The sequence below is a fragment of the Kazachstania africana genome, chromosome 12 (assembly GCF_000304475.1).
Source record: "Kazachstania africana CBS 2517 chromosome 12, complete genome".
Taxonomy (NCBI): Eukaryota; Fungi; Ascomycota; class Saccharomycetes; order Saccharomycetales; family Saccharomycetaceae; genus Kazachstania; species Kazachstania africana.
In genome coordinates this window covers 333,977-347,927 of record NC_018951.1, presented here as the reverse complement: position 1 = coordinate 347,927, position 13,951 = coordinate 333,977, and the positions used below count along the sequence as shown (strand labels likewise).

The following is a 13,951-nucleotide window of genomic DNA, read 5'->3' as shown; positions in this document are numbered from 1 at the left end:
CAAAAAAACCAACCTTCCACTTTAAGAGAAGTTCAGTCTTGAGCATGACAATTTTCCAAAGCATCTATTATATATTGGTTTCCCTTTGGATCCAAGTTCATTGCTACGGTGTACTCCTTTACAGCGTCCTTTTTTCTACCCATTGTCTGGTAAATTTTTCCAAGCATATAATGTAAATTGGGGTTTTCTGAATCTAACTTTATCAAATCTTCAAAAAGTTCTACGGCTAGACTATATCTTCCAAGGGAAAATAGCAATTCAGCCTTTCTATATTTTGCCAGTGCCGAATTGGGTTGTAATTTACTTGCAAAGTCATAGTATTTTAAAGCCAACTCATAATTTCGCACTTTTTCTAATTCAACACCACAGCAGCAAATTAACACAATATTAACTGGGTTAATCATCCTTGCCTTTTCGAAAAAGAGTAGACTTCTATCATGGTTGCCATTTTGAGAATCACATGTACCGAGACCATAATATGCGTTATAATGCTGAGAATCACAAGCCAATGCTTTTCTGTAAAATGTCCTTGCTGTATCAAATGATTCATTGCTTGCATATTCGTGACCTTGTAGAGTGTATGCATATGCAAATCTTGGATCCAATTCTGTTGCCTTATTGAAAGCTTTTATTGCCTCATCATGATCTTTTTGGAGAGAAAAATGGTTTCCTAGTACACACCATGTTTGTGCAGCTTCTGGGAAATTGTCGATTAGTTCATTCGCTAAATTGGATAGCTTTACTTTATCATGTAGATGCCACAATAAGGTGGAAAATATTTCAAGATCATTCAATCTAGTTGGTTGTATAATGCGTAATCTTTCAAAGTGGCTCAAGGCCATTTTATAGTTTTGAATTTCATAATGTAACTTGCCTAGTTGTGCCTGACACCAAGGCATGTATTTTCCTAAATGAGTTGGCAGTTGTTCCCGTATTATTCTTATTGCATTATAACAGTTGAAAGTTACTGTGGACTTTAATATTTTGGCGAATATATAAATCAAATCTCTCAATTCATCCATATCATTGTTCAAATTTGGTGAAGGATCTGATAGAAAAGTTGGATTAGCCCTAATATAATCGCGATTGGCAGATGAGTTCAAATTTAGCCTTCTCTTTATGGTACTACCCGTATTAGTAGTTTTCATGATATTACGAGGCGTTTTGAAACTAGCTCTCGAGTCATTCATGATCAATTTTGATGGAGGAGTGTTTAACAATTTATCCTTATCGCCCACGTTCGATTTAGTGACTGAATTAGAGCTTACGGAAGGTAACTGAGAGTGGAAGAGTAAATTCTTCTTCTTATTTGACGTTGCAGTCATATCGGATTGTTTTTTTCTGAAATCTTCAGATTTTTTGTATAAATTTTGTGAGATATCAGTCATTTCATGAATATCATTGTATGATCCCTTCAAGGAAGGTGATGTAATTACATTATTTCCGACTTTGGTATAGCTTTTCTTTGATTCATCTTTAAAGTCCTCTTGGGTTGTACTGTTGCTGTACAAACTTCTTTTCTGTTTATCTGATCCATAAAATAGTAATTTTAGATCGACAAGTGCCTTCATGTTGCACAATGCAGATAATGACTCCCATAAAAATGGATCAATTTTGAGTGCTTCAATATGATGCTGAATACTAGATTTCGTATTGTCTACCCTTTGATATAGTTTTCCTATTAATGAATGTATTGTTGCCAGATTTGGCATCGATATGAAGTGGTCATTGAAGTCCCTGTGAAATTCGTCTAACCTCATTACTAATATTAGACATGCCGTTTCTTCATCCCTAGATAATTCGAGGCAACAGCGTCCGTAAATATAAGCGATGGAAATGTGTAAGCTTTTCATAGTCTTTGAAATTTCGAATGCAGTATGATAGTTTCTGTTCATGTATAATGATAAGCAATATAGATATGTCGAATTAATTCTATAGAAGTTGTGTTTGTCGAATCCCAGTGATTCTGTATACAGCAGTTCAGATAGGAATACAGCAGTTTCGAAATTCATTTGTTGAATGGCATTTTCAATTACTTGAGCCAGATTGCTCAGTACTTTTGGAGAATTCGAATAGTTTTCAGCATAGTATTGATCATCCTGATCATATCCAGACGGAGATGCAAAATATGGCAGTTCTGCTTCTTTAGCATCATCAACTGCAAAAAGCATAGTAATGGGAGAAAGTTATGTATAATAGAGTCTATTGAGTAGTATGCCACTAATATGATATCAGCTAGTTAAAAAGTTCCTTAGAGTCAAAAGGTTTGTGTAAAATATGACGACAGAAAAAACGTTCCTAATATCAATCTATAATATTTTCGATTCTCTTTTGTTTTCATTTTCTATATTGAGCCGATAATCTAAACAAACCTGCTTTAAAGGAATACTATACAGAGAAATACAAGAAGGGTTTGAAATGAGTTCAGCAGTTGGGCGTTGCTAACCAATAGGTTTGGACAAGCAAGAGAATGGTTGTTTTTATGTATGTTTTCAATTTTACGACCCTCACGGGGGTCGAACCCAGGTGACAATATAGCCCATGTAACCACTGCGCCAGAAAAAGTACTAAAAACCCACACCTTTGTGCGACGCGTAAACTTTTCGCGTTCTTTTTTTTTTTTTTTTTTTCTTTTTCTACTGCGATTTTTTCAGATCTTGCTGAGAGTTCTGACGCTGATCATAATGAGTTGCAATAGTGTATACGAAGGCAGGTCATCCATTGAAGCACCAATAGGTTTTAGGTTGCTGCATTGTGGTAATTAGATCATTTTAGTTAGATCAGTGAATTAAAAAAAGAGCTCCAAAGACAACATATTGCTTCTGTCTCTTTTTGCTTATTAGGAACTCACAATTATTACTTTGATCAGCACTATCTGCCATTAAAGTAAGCTATTGGTGAGAAGAATCGGTAATTATATCAGGAATACAAGTCCAAGATGATGCTGAATCCAGCTCGTATTTCGGACATCAATAGAACAACTGTTCCTCAAATAACACGAACTGTGGCAGATTCACAGAGTGATGACAATAAAGCAAATTATGCATCGGCACGTCCTATAGTGGAGATTGCTACGTACGCGGAAACAGACGTTTATGAATGCTATTTTAGAGGTGCTGAGTCTCATATTGTTATGAGAAGAACACGAGATGATTGGATAAATATTACACAAGTCTTTAAAGTTGCCAAATTTTCCAAGAATCATAGAACAAAAGTACTTGAAAGAGAGTCATCGAATCTCAGGCACGAGAAAGTTCAGGGTGGATATGGTAGATTCCAAGGAACATGGATTCCCTTGGTCGATGCAAAGAGATTGATTGCAGAATATAACATAAATGATCCTGTTGTTCAAACAATCATCAATTTCAATTTAGATCCTTCAAATCCACCAAGAAGAAGAATGAAAAATAGTATATTAAGGAAAGCTTCTCCTGGTAAAAAAATTTCTTCACCATCAAGTTATAATAAAACACCAAAGAGAAAAAATAATCAACCTCAGGCTAGTCAATCGAACTTACAGAAGAAAGTTAAAAAATCAACTTCCTTACAGGCTAATCCAAGCCCTTTGCATAATGTAGCATTTCAAACCCCAAGACAATCAAACATAACAAACTCTTCCAATACAACTGCATATAGAAATACAAATTCGTCTACTCTAGATGATCCATCATCAATTAGCGTGAACCCCACAATGTCAAGATTAAACTCTGCCGACAACATTAAGCCTCACACTAATGGGTACTCTGCATCTCAAAAACCTTTACAATTTTTTCCAGTTCCAACAAACGTATCCAACGAAGGGCCAACTCGGCCACCAAATAACGTTATTAAGTACGGTAACAATACTATGAATTTTTTTAAAATAAACAAGAAGCCAAAGGTATCTAATTTTATCACATTTGTTCCTGAAAACAGCACTAGTAAAACTATTACATCACAAATTGATACACAAAGCAGTAATAATGAAAAAACAAGCATAAATATTCAGCGCCATTATGCTTCTGGGAACGAGTTCATTGAAAACAATAGCCAAGAAAAGATAGAGCTTTCAACTAACAAAATGTTAAATTCAAAACTACAACCATCCTCAATTGAGGATATTAACAATGTCAAGACAAAAAATGCTCCAACAAACTCTACTTTTTCATTGACTAACAATTATTCTGATAATGATCGAAACTTAAATATTGGCAATCAATTAAAGATTCAAAGAATGAATAAAGACGAATATAGAGAGTTAATATTGAAAGTATTAGCATATGAGCCAAAACCAGATGAATCATATACTCTCCCTAATGAGTTGTACCACCCACCAGAAGGCTTTAATATTGATGCGGAAATTGACCAACAAAGTCACACTGCATTGCATTGGGCTTCAGCTATGGCTAATATTCCATTGATCAAAGCGCTTCTGTACCTAAATGCAAACGCACTATATTGTAATATCAAGGGTTTTAATTGTGTCACTAAATCGTTATTTTATAATAATAATTATACTAACAATACATTTGGAGAGCTTATTTATATTTTGAGGATATGCTTAGTAACACCTGATCAAAATAGACGTCTCCCATTCCACTACTTGGTGGAATTGAGTGCTAATAAATCTAAAGATGATACTGTCATCACATCATATATCGAAACAATGTTGCGGGCATTAGCTGAAGAAAATTATAGTACTTTGCAAATGTGTTTAGATTTTCAAGATACTATGGGTAATACTCCTTTGCACCTGGCAGCGTTAAATTTAAACTTGGATCTTTTCAATAAGCTTTGCCTCTTAGGAGCATCTATTGATATTCCCAATGCTGAAGGGCACTCAGCGGTGGAAATATTATCAAGGTTCAATATGATTGTTCCTCCCACTTCCCAGATGGGGATCAAGCCAAATTTAGATACAGATAACAAACTGCTAGTAAATCCAAAAATTAAGCTGGAACAGGAGAAGAATTTACGTCAAACTATCAAATCAGAGGAGCTTCCACAAGAGACACAGATGACGACACTTTTGGAAACGCCTATTTTATATAAAAATCAAAGCCCAAGAACATTTTTACAATCTAATGAAAAGAACAATACCTCACTGGGTCAAATAATGGAGGACCTATCCTCAATTGACGCAATAGTTAACTCTTCTGTAATAAAATATGCAAAATCGTCACCAGCACCTTTGCAGTCACCATCTACAATGAAACAAAGTATAAAGGATGCCACTAGAACTAATAAGGACCATTCAACTGCATTAGAAGAAAAGATCGCTCCTTTATTCCCTGAAAAATCTACCAACTCTCCCACCTTTAGCAAGGGTAACAAGCTAAACAGAGTTGTGAATCAGTTGGTGAGTAAGATTGACATGGAGATTAATAGTAACGAACACGAGATAAAAATTCTGAGAAGCAATCTGGTGGATGTCCAGAAGACTGCCAATTCTGTGACCAGACAGAAAAATAATATATTCAAAAGCTTAAAAATTAAGGACACTATTGAACTTGAAAAGTCAAAAATTAATCTCTTAGAAGATGTCAAAGAAAAGAAAACTAAATTAAGAAAGCAACTCGAAAAATCCCAAGCACTGATACTGGCTCAAGCAGCAGAAGAGGAGCAAAATCTAGAAAATTGTATTATTGAAGCAGGTGATATAGATGTTAGAATAAAAGATTCTTTAAAGTTTGCAATTTTACAATTGAAGAGACGTTCAATGCTACAGAGGTTGGTTGAAGTCAAAAGTAGGGGGAATTCAGCGATTAAATTAAGAAAGTATAGAGCATTAATTGGATCAACCTTTAGTGATATCGACACTAAGTTAGACGAGATTGAGAAGGATTTGAAGTCTGCTGTATGAAAATATATCATATAAACCATGCATTTTATAGAGTTATTTGAATAAATTAAGTTTTATCGAGAGATTTTTATGCATAAAGTTACTTTTTCTTAAATAAGCAACGAGATCCAGAAAAGTCAAAAAAAAAAAAAAAAGAAGCAAACTATAATATAAAGACAAGAAAGCAGTGGATACTACTCGTTATTTATTGGGACCAAGCCATGACTAGCGAATTAAAGGAGGCTCAGATAGCGGAGACTAAGGAACCTGAAAAGTTTGTGAGACCACCATTAGATTTGTGGCAAGATTTGAAAGATGGGATTGAGTACTTGTTGTTTAATCCTCGAGCCAATCTTATTGTTATCCCTACGTTACTATTTATGGAGTCCGCAGCACTCAAGATAATTATTAAGAATGTGGCATACACTGAGATTGATTACAAAGCGTATATGGAGCAAATTGAGACGATAGTATACTATAAAAATTTGAACTATACAGAAATCGAAGGTGGCACCGGGCCACTAGTTTATCCTGCAGGTCATGTTATGCTGTACAAGATAATGCACAGGCTAACTGACGGGATGGAGAATCTAGATAAGGGACAACTGTGGTTTAGATATTTGTACATGTTTACAATGCTTTTACAAATGCTTTGTTACAATAAGTTATCTATACCACCATGGTGTGTTGTATTGGGATGTCTTTCGAAGAGAGTTCATTCTATCTACGTGCTACGTCTCTTCAATGATTGCTTTACGACTTTCTTCATGGTGATGACAGTTTTCCATATGATCTTAGCCGCTGCACCAAGAAAACCTACAGAAATGATTTTATCTATACTTTCCGCTTTAACCTATTCCATGGCAGTTAGTATTAAGATGAATGCCTTGCTATATTTCCCTGCTATGATGATTGGAGTTTATATAGTCAACAAGGGAAACCTGTTCAAGACATTGGTTTGTTTTATTGTGATGCTAGGCTGGCAAGTATACGTTGCTCTGCCATTTTTGAAAACTTTCCCAATGGAATATTTGAAGAATGCATTCAATTTCAGCAGACAATTCATGTTCGAATGGAGCATAAATTGGCAATTTATTGGGGAAGAAGGGTTCCATAATGTATGGTTTCAAAAATCACTACTCATGGGACATATCATATTTCTCTTGGTTGTGGTTGCTGTAAGATATCCTCGATTCTTCCACGATTTGATCACTTCAATGAAAAGGCCATTCAGTAATGTTATGGTGACGATGTCACGCGATGACAGGGAGAGGATCGTACCACAATTACTCATTATTACAAATTTCATTGGGATCATTTTTGCCAGATCTTTACATTACCAATTTCTCGTATGGTACCAATGGACCCTACCCATGTTACTACATTGGTCCCAAGTACCACTACCTGTTGGTATTGTATGGTATGCGTTGCACGAATATTGTTGGAACGTGTACCCACCAAATGCAGCCACGAGCGCATTGTTACTCGTGCTAAACAGTCTCCTATTGCTACTCTGCGTAAGACCCCATCACACGAAGACAGACGACCACGTCAAGAAAACCATATAAGGAACATTATATAATAACAACAACAATACACTTCTATAGCACAAAACCCTACGCTCATCACGAACACCTCGCACGTCGTCTTACATAATTCATGCAAGATCCTGTAGGTGTCCCGGGAGATCGCCCGAGACCCGTCAATCAGCCGGTCAAAATTTGATTTGCGTTTTTTGTTCAATGCGAGCGCAACAAATTTTGGGCGTGTGGTTTCCCAGAGAAGTAAGACGTATATCAAATCTTGTATTACGAATGGCAGATAATAATGATGTATATAGAGGGTAAGACACAGACAAGGATGAACCTGTATTCTTCAATACGCGAGTAAAATGTCTTTATGTAGAAGTGTAACACACTGCCCTGAACATTGTCTCGTAATGCAATGGTTGATCGTCGCTTCTTGCTGCATTCTCTTGAGTTGATCACTTTTCAGTTTTCTGCCTCGTATTCGCAGACAAGAAAATAAATCGTCGAGGGAAAAAACAATGAACAAAGACAACTATTTTATCATTGTGTTTCACATTGTAATACCCACATCATAAAACTATTTATTTCTTTATACTAGGTGACGTGTGCATATTCGCATTTTCTGCTCTTCTTATTCCCCTTCTCGTGTCCCCTGCCCAACTTCTCAACTTCCGTTGCTTCCTTTCCATAATACAATAATAGTCATGTCTTATGATAGGAGCACAAATAATTCAAGAGGCCCTCCGTCCTCTGCCCAGTTTACCCCAATGCATAATAACTTTCAAAGAAACAATTTCGTTTCAGGGATGCCCTTCCAGGAAAACTTCGTAAATGCTGCTCCTACTACGGACGCACAAAATAGCTATCCAAAGAATGGCACACCAATAAGAGATGCTCTCGAGGCCGATAAACAATCTTTAAACGTTTATATCTACGATTTTTTATTGAAATCAAATCTGAATGATACAGCTTTGACCTTCTTACAAGAAGCCGATATTTCTGAAAATGGAAGAAGACCAGAATTCATCAATAATAATCCTGCTCCTTTTGTCCCCACACATGATACCCCACAGGGGTATCTCTATGAATGGTGGCAGCTCTTTTGGGACTTGTTCAATATCAAATCAAATAGAAATGGTTCTGTCGATACCCAAATGTATTCTGACGTTTTACGTATTCAGAATCAAAAGAGACAGCATCAACAAAATCAAGCAATATATGCCGCTAAACTTCGACACGTTGCTGAATTAAAAGGTACTTACAGAAATGAGGACATTTCTCCAATGGAAGTCGCTCAAATGCTCGCTTCAATACCGCATTTAACTAATAATGTTTCCTCTGCAATAACCTACGATCATATGCAACAACCAATGGTATATCCCATGCCAGATATGCCTCAGAATGCTGAAATGGGATTTCCTCCTTCCGTACCAATGTACATGCCTCAGCAATACAATCCAGTTGGTACCAATCTTGACACTAACAATATTTCTCCGTCTGCTGGCTGGCCAGCATCAGAGTTCAATGGTCATCTCCCTCAGTATAACATTCCGACAAATGAGAGATTAAATAGCAATACTAATACTAATAATAATAATAATAATAATAATAATAATAATAATAATACTCCCAAGAATGACAAAAATAACATTATTCAACAAATGGTACCAAATAATATTGCTCCGCACTACAATGATAAGATCAATATTATTCACAATAATATGGTACAATCAGGAGCTAACAATAAAAGAGTGTTACTAACAAAGGAAAAAGTCAAAACTCAGCGGCAGCCATCTAAGAGGAGACGTACACTCTCTAAAACTTCAGATAAAAGGGATGGTAATAACGGTGGCAATTCAACTTTAAACATGACATTTGCTGAAAACAAGAATCCTTCTAAAAGAAGAACTAAGAAACGTCAAATGCCAAACGTTGATACAAGTGTCAATACAACGCCCACTGCCTCACATGATAATATTAGTCAAAATGCCATCAAGACAGGTATGCCTCCCCCATCAAGTGGTGTCTCGCCACAAGTTGTTTACTCTAACCAATTTAAGACTCCGGCATCTAGAAAGTCTGCCACAGAAAACCTAAGAAGAAATTCCTTGACGTCCTTGGCGAATAGTCTGCCTAAAAATTTAAAGATCAAAGAATATTCTTCCATTTCTGAGCCAGTTACACCGCTATACGGTATATCACCATCTCAACAATTAACCAGCCAGCCAATAAGTAATGGCAAAAATAATTTCAAGAACACTTTGTATACAGTCGAGGAACATTTAAAATCGGAATCGTCGAATGATTTAAGTATCCCACTCAAGGAAAACGTTACGCCAAAAAATCAAGGTTCTTCCGACTCTTGGAAGCTAAAACCTCAAGGAAATCCACTAAAGACGCAAAATATGACCACCGATACAGTTGCAGGCGACGCCTTATCTGGTCTACATAGTATGGTTGATAAACCTCTCGAACTGCCATCGGAGCAGACCGAATTTGATGCATTTAATGATGTGCCTCAAAGCAATAATAACAACAGTAGCAATGCTGCCAACATTGTAAATGAGCCCTACTCTTTCCACGATGACCTCACAGATGAAATGATGTTTATGAATTCCTTAATTAGTGATGAAGATAAAAACACTACGACATACGAAACACCTGGAGAGAAAGACGATAAAAAAGTGGAACAAGACATGCTGAATTTGGAATCACTTCAGGGACCAGAGACTGACTTCTGGATCCTTTAATTAGTCAGAACGATCAACTAGTATAATATTTTATTTTATGTAACACCACTCTTCTTTTCCTTTAATTTGTAGTATTGATTAATGTTTTTGTATGGTTAATTTTTTTTCACTTTCACGTAACTTGGGATGCGTCAAGAAGAAAAAATTGATGCTATGCAAAAAAATCTCGAGTTCTATATAATATACAAATTTATAGTGAGATCACCAAGTTGAATCCTTTCATCTATTAAGCTTTGATTGGTGTTGATAACTGAATATTCCGAATAGTCCTGTATTCTATTATTTATTTGTCCAAATTTTGAAACTTTTTATTTAGGTGGGTCAATAATATAGTGCTTCTAAAAATACACTACAACAAGAACACATAAGAGCGCTTTTGAGATAAGCCCTTCATTTCTGTTTATTTCACTTTCCCTATTTCATTTATCAAGTATTTGTGTAGCTAATAATTTTATTAGCTACTTTACATCCAGAATTGAGTTTCTTTAGGTCTAACCAGAAATTGATCAGTGAGACTTGCACCAAAATTTTCAACTTAACAAATAAGGCAGCACATCTTTTAGCAAGTAGATTTGAATCATGCCAGGTGAAATCGTTAGTGTTCCTTTTTCTTCTCAGATTGAGGATGTCGACAAGTATTTGCTGGATTATAGGAACTTAAAGTCAGTCCCTCAGCATAATTCATCCTCATCAGACGGTGCCAATTCTTTTGATAATCAATTTCAAACAAGATATGGTAGCAATAACTACATTAATAAACGAGTAGATATGTTCTCTGAAGGAAATGCATATTATAACAGGGTAGGTAATCGGGGATACTTAAACAGTAATTCCAATAACTATAACAGGAAGAAAAATATGAACCGTAGCTACAATTCTAGAACAGAGACCTTAAATCAAGAGCATTTTGATCAGAATAATCACGAGTCACCACAGCAGGATTTGGTTGGCTTGAACTTTTACTCTCAAAATCCCGCAGTTGCTGCACATCTGAAGCAAACATACCCTCAATTGTTTCAAAATATCAACATTAAAAGCAGTAATTCTGTTTCATCCATAGATATCAAAAGGGATAACACGTTAGAATCCATTTATGGAATATCTAATCACCAAATTTATTCAAATGCAAGAGATTACAAGAAGCCTCCCGTTTTCAATTCTCAGTCGTCAATGAATGCAACACAAGCAATGCCATTCAATCAAAATAATCTAGATTTCTTAATGTCCAACGATACCTCTTTTGCCAATTCTACAGCTGGTTTTAAATACGATTTCAAATCAAATATTGGCTCACTGAATTCCTCAGGGATTTTCAATTCCCCATTTCAACCATATTTGAATAGTAATATGCTGTCATCAGTTTCTACCACATCGACGGACACGATCTCTTCTGCCGTAAGTCCAAATCTTCTTAATGACGTTTCAAATATTCAAATGCCCGTACACTCAACTGGTAGTACAGCATCTTTAGATTTCAAGGATCATACTGACAATAGTATAAATAAGAACAACAACATGAGTATTACTCAAGTTTCATCTAAGCATAATGGTGAAGTTCCGTCTTTAGATTGCGGCTCAAATAATGACAATAGTTCTACAACAAATGGTAGAAGACCATTCGGCATTTGGAATAATGATATGAGTGTCTGGAGCTAATTATATGGGAGTGCATTTTTGTTTATTTTTACTTTTTAGGTTTTTTGATTCATGTATTATTGGATATTTAAAGCGGTTTTATTATATATTAAGGCATGTTAAAATATATCTTTATTTTTCTACGATTTACAGCATTTGTTACTACTTATATATATACAGTAAAGGTTACCACTTGATGTTGAGGATGTTTTTGAATGTTTTTTGAAGTTCTTGGGCTTCTACTTTACCGTGAAATTTTCTCATTCCTTGTCCCACCAAGTATTGTAAGGTATTTTTTTTCTTCCCTGACACTAGACTGTCAACTAATTCAGAATTGTCCAACTCTTTTAGGATTAGTCGACACTGTTCTTGTAGTTGAGCGTCATTAAACGAAGAATTAGAATCCAGCTCTAAATCACTAGTCAATTGCACTAAATTTAAGTTTGAATTTTCTTTGTAATCCTTTATATTTTCGATCAGGTGAAAGAGTAGTAATTTGGCATTTGAATTAGAGATTTTTCGATTGTAAATTAGCAGAAGAAATTCTGCAAATTTCTGGGGACTTAGAATTTCTCTGGATTCTTTTAAGGCAACGCCTAGTTTATTTAGAGTCCCCAATAATTCATGTAGAACCCAATTAATAACTATTTTAGAACTTGAGCTCTCTCCCTCAATCGTGTCAGAAAAGATTTGAAATGTCGATAAATAGAAGTCTTTTATTTCTTCATTGGTATAGAATACACTAAGGTTGTGATTCATAGTTAAAATTCTAGCATCCTTTAGTGACAGGTTATAAGGCTCATTCATGAACATGTCAAGCACTTCGTCAGATAGTTTTGGAAGGGTCTTGGCAACATCTGCTACTATGCTCTTGTCCAGGTTGATATATGGCAGTTCTGGATCTGGCATATACCTGTAAATCAAATGAGGACTCTTTAGATCTGAGCTTGAATGTTTTTCTCCATCCCATCTCCTTGTTTCTACTTCACGTAGTTCACTTTCAGCTTTTCCACTCTGTATGATATTTACTTGCCGTTTATACTCATATTTTATGGCGTTTATTATCGACGAAGTATTCGGGAGGTTTTTTAACTCAACTCTAGGGTATTCATTAACATTAATGTTTACATCCACTCTTACAGAGCCGGTCTCTAAATCACCAGTTGATATTTTTAATTGACGAACTATATCTTGGTACTTCTTTAAAAAGGCACGTACCTCTTTTATACTAGTAAGATCAGGTTCTGTTACTAATTCAATCAAAGGGACATTAGCCCTATTTAAGTCAATCAAAGTGAGTCCTTCGCCCTGCAGATAGACTGACCTTCCTGTATCTTGTTCGATTTGTAACTGTTTTATATTTACAGCCTTGCTAGGAGAAGAGATGTCATCAAACGGTTTAGATAGTGTCAATTGCCCGCCAGTTGCTATGGGGCGATAATGTTGTGTTATCTGATACCCTTGTGGAAGGTCACCATAGAAATAGTGTTTTCTGTCAAATTGAGAATTTAAATTAATCGTAGAGTTCATTGCCAGAGCCAATTTCAAAGCGTAAAGTACGACTTCATAGTTCAAAGTTGGTCTAGATCCTGGCAAAGCTACATCGAAATAGCTTGCATTTACGTTTGGCTGGTCAACATATCGAAAAGGGTCGTTCCTTGAACGTGAGAACAGTTTGTTTTCAGTATTCAATTGGGTATGTATTTCCAGTCCACATTTCAGATTATAGCCGGGAATTGTCGAGAAAAGTCTCCTTATTGGAATGTGAGATTGTTTTAGCAATCCTAGAGACATCTTATGGCCTCGACGAAGCTCAAGTGGTTCTTCCCTTTTGTATATTAAGTTCGATCAATTCACCTTTTTTCGAATAGAAATATACCAAAGCACTTGTTGGCCAGCGGAAGGTAAAACAACGGTACCAAGAAGAAGAGCTCGAGGCTTTCTTCTAGTACTATTTGCACGGCATTGCCCAGCAATTGAATCAGGAGAGAATCTTAGACGAAACTGCTTCTCTAGGCTAAAGAACGGCATATATATTGATAAGCCTGAAAATGGACATATAATTCAACTGTAAAACCCTCTCAAAACACACAGAAACTTCTGCATGCAAGCTACTAGCAGGCCGGTCAATCTCTCTCGAGCATTTTAGATGCATAGGCCTCTAGCAATGGTCGAGCTCATCTAATAAAGGCCTTAAATATATAGATAGTGACTGA

At 35.9% G+C, this 13,951-nt stretch overlaps 6 protein-coding genes across 6 annotated transcripts; 4 read left to right on the top strand and 2 right to left on the bottom strand.

The window, feature by feature from the left end:
* Positions 1-32: 32 nt before the first annotated feature.
* Positions 33-2,171, bottom strand: CDC27 (anaphase promoting complex subunit CDC27; the record flags this gene model as incomplete). The annotated part of the gene is made up of 1 exon (XM_003959883.1): positions 33-2,171. One exon carries the CDS (start codon positions 2,169-2,171, stop codon positions 33-35), a length of 2,139 nt encoding a protein of 712 aa, XP_003959932.1.
* A 767-nt stretch (positions 2,172-2,938) lies between these two features.
* On the top strand, positions 2,939-5,842 carry KAFR0L01860 (uncharacterized protein; the record flags this gene model as incomplete). The annotated part of the gene is made up of 1 exon (XM_003959882.1): positions 2,939-5,842. The coding sequence occupies one exon, from the start codon at positions 2,939-2,941 to the stop codon at positions 5,840-5,842; it is 2,904 nt and encodes a 967-aa protein (XP_003959931.1).
* A 200-nt stretch (positions 5,843-6,042) lies between these two features.
* On the top strand, positions 6,043-7,389 carry ALG3 (dolichyl-P-Man:Man(5)GlcNAc(2)-PP-dolichol alpha-1,3-mannosyltransferase; the record flags this gene model as incomplete). The annotated part of the gene is made up of 1 exon (XM_003959881.1): positions 6,043-7,389. One exon carries the CDS (start codon positions 6,043-6,045, stop codon positions 7,387-7,389), a length of 1,347 nt encoding a protein of 448 aa, XP_003959930.1.
* A 665-nt stretch (positions 7,390-8,054) lies between these two features.
* KAFR0L01840 (LisH domain-containing protein) lies at positions 8,055-10,100 on the top strand (the record flags this gene model as incomplete). The annotated part of the gene is made up of 1 exon (XM_003959880.1): positions 8,055-10,100. The coding sequence occupies one exon, from the start codon at positions 8,055-8,057 to the stop codon at positions 10,098-10,100; it is 2,046 nt and encodes a 681-aa protein (XP_003959929.1).
* Positions 10,101-10,679: 579 nt separating this feature from the next.
* KAFR0L01830 (uncharacterized protein) lies at positions 10,680-11,756 on the top strand (the record flags this gene model as incomplete). Its single annotated transcript, XM_003959879.1, has 1 exon — positions 10,680-11,756. The coding sequence occupies one exon, from the start codon at positions 10,680-10,682 to the stop codon at positions 11,754-11,756; it is 1,077 nt and encodes a 358-aa protein (XP_003959928.1).
* Positions 11,757-11,921: 165 nt separating this feature from the next.
* On the bottom strand, positions 11,922-13,529 carry PET112 (glutamyl-tRNA(Gln) amidotransferase subunit PET112; the record flags this gene model as incomplete). Its single annotated transcript, XM_003959878.1, has 1 exon — positions 11,922-13,529. The coding sequence occupies one exon, from the start codon at positions 13,527-13,529 to the stop codon at positions 11,922-11,924; it is 1,608 nt and encodes a 535-aa protein (XP_003959927.1).
* Positions 13,530-13,951: the final 422 nt, after the last annotated feature.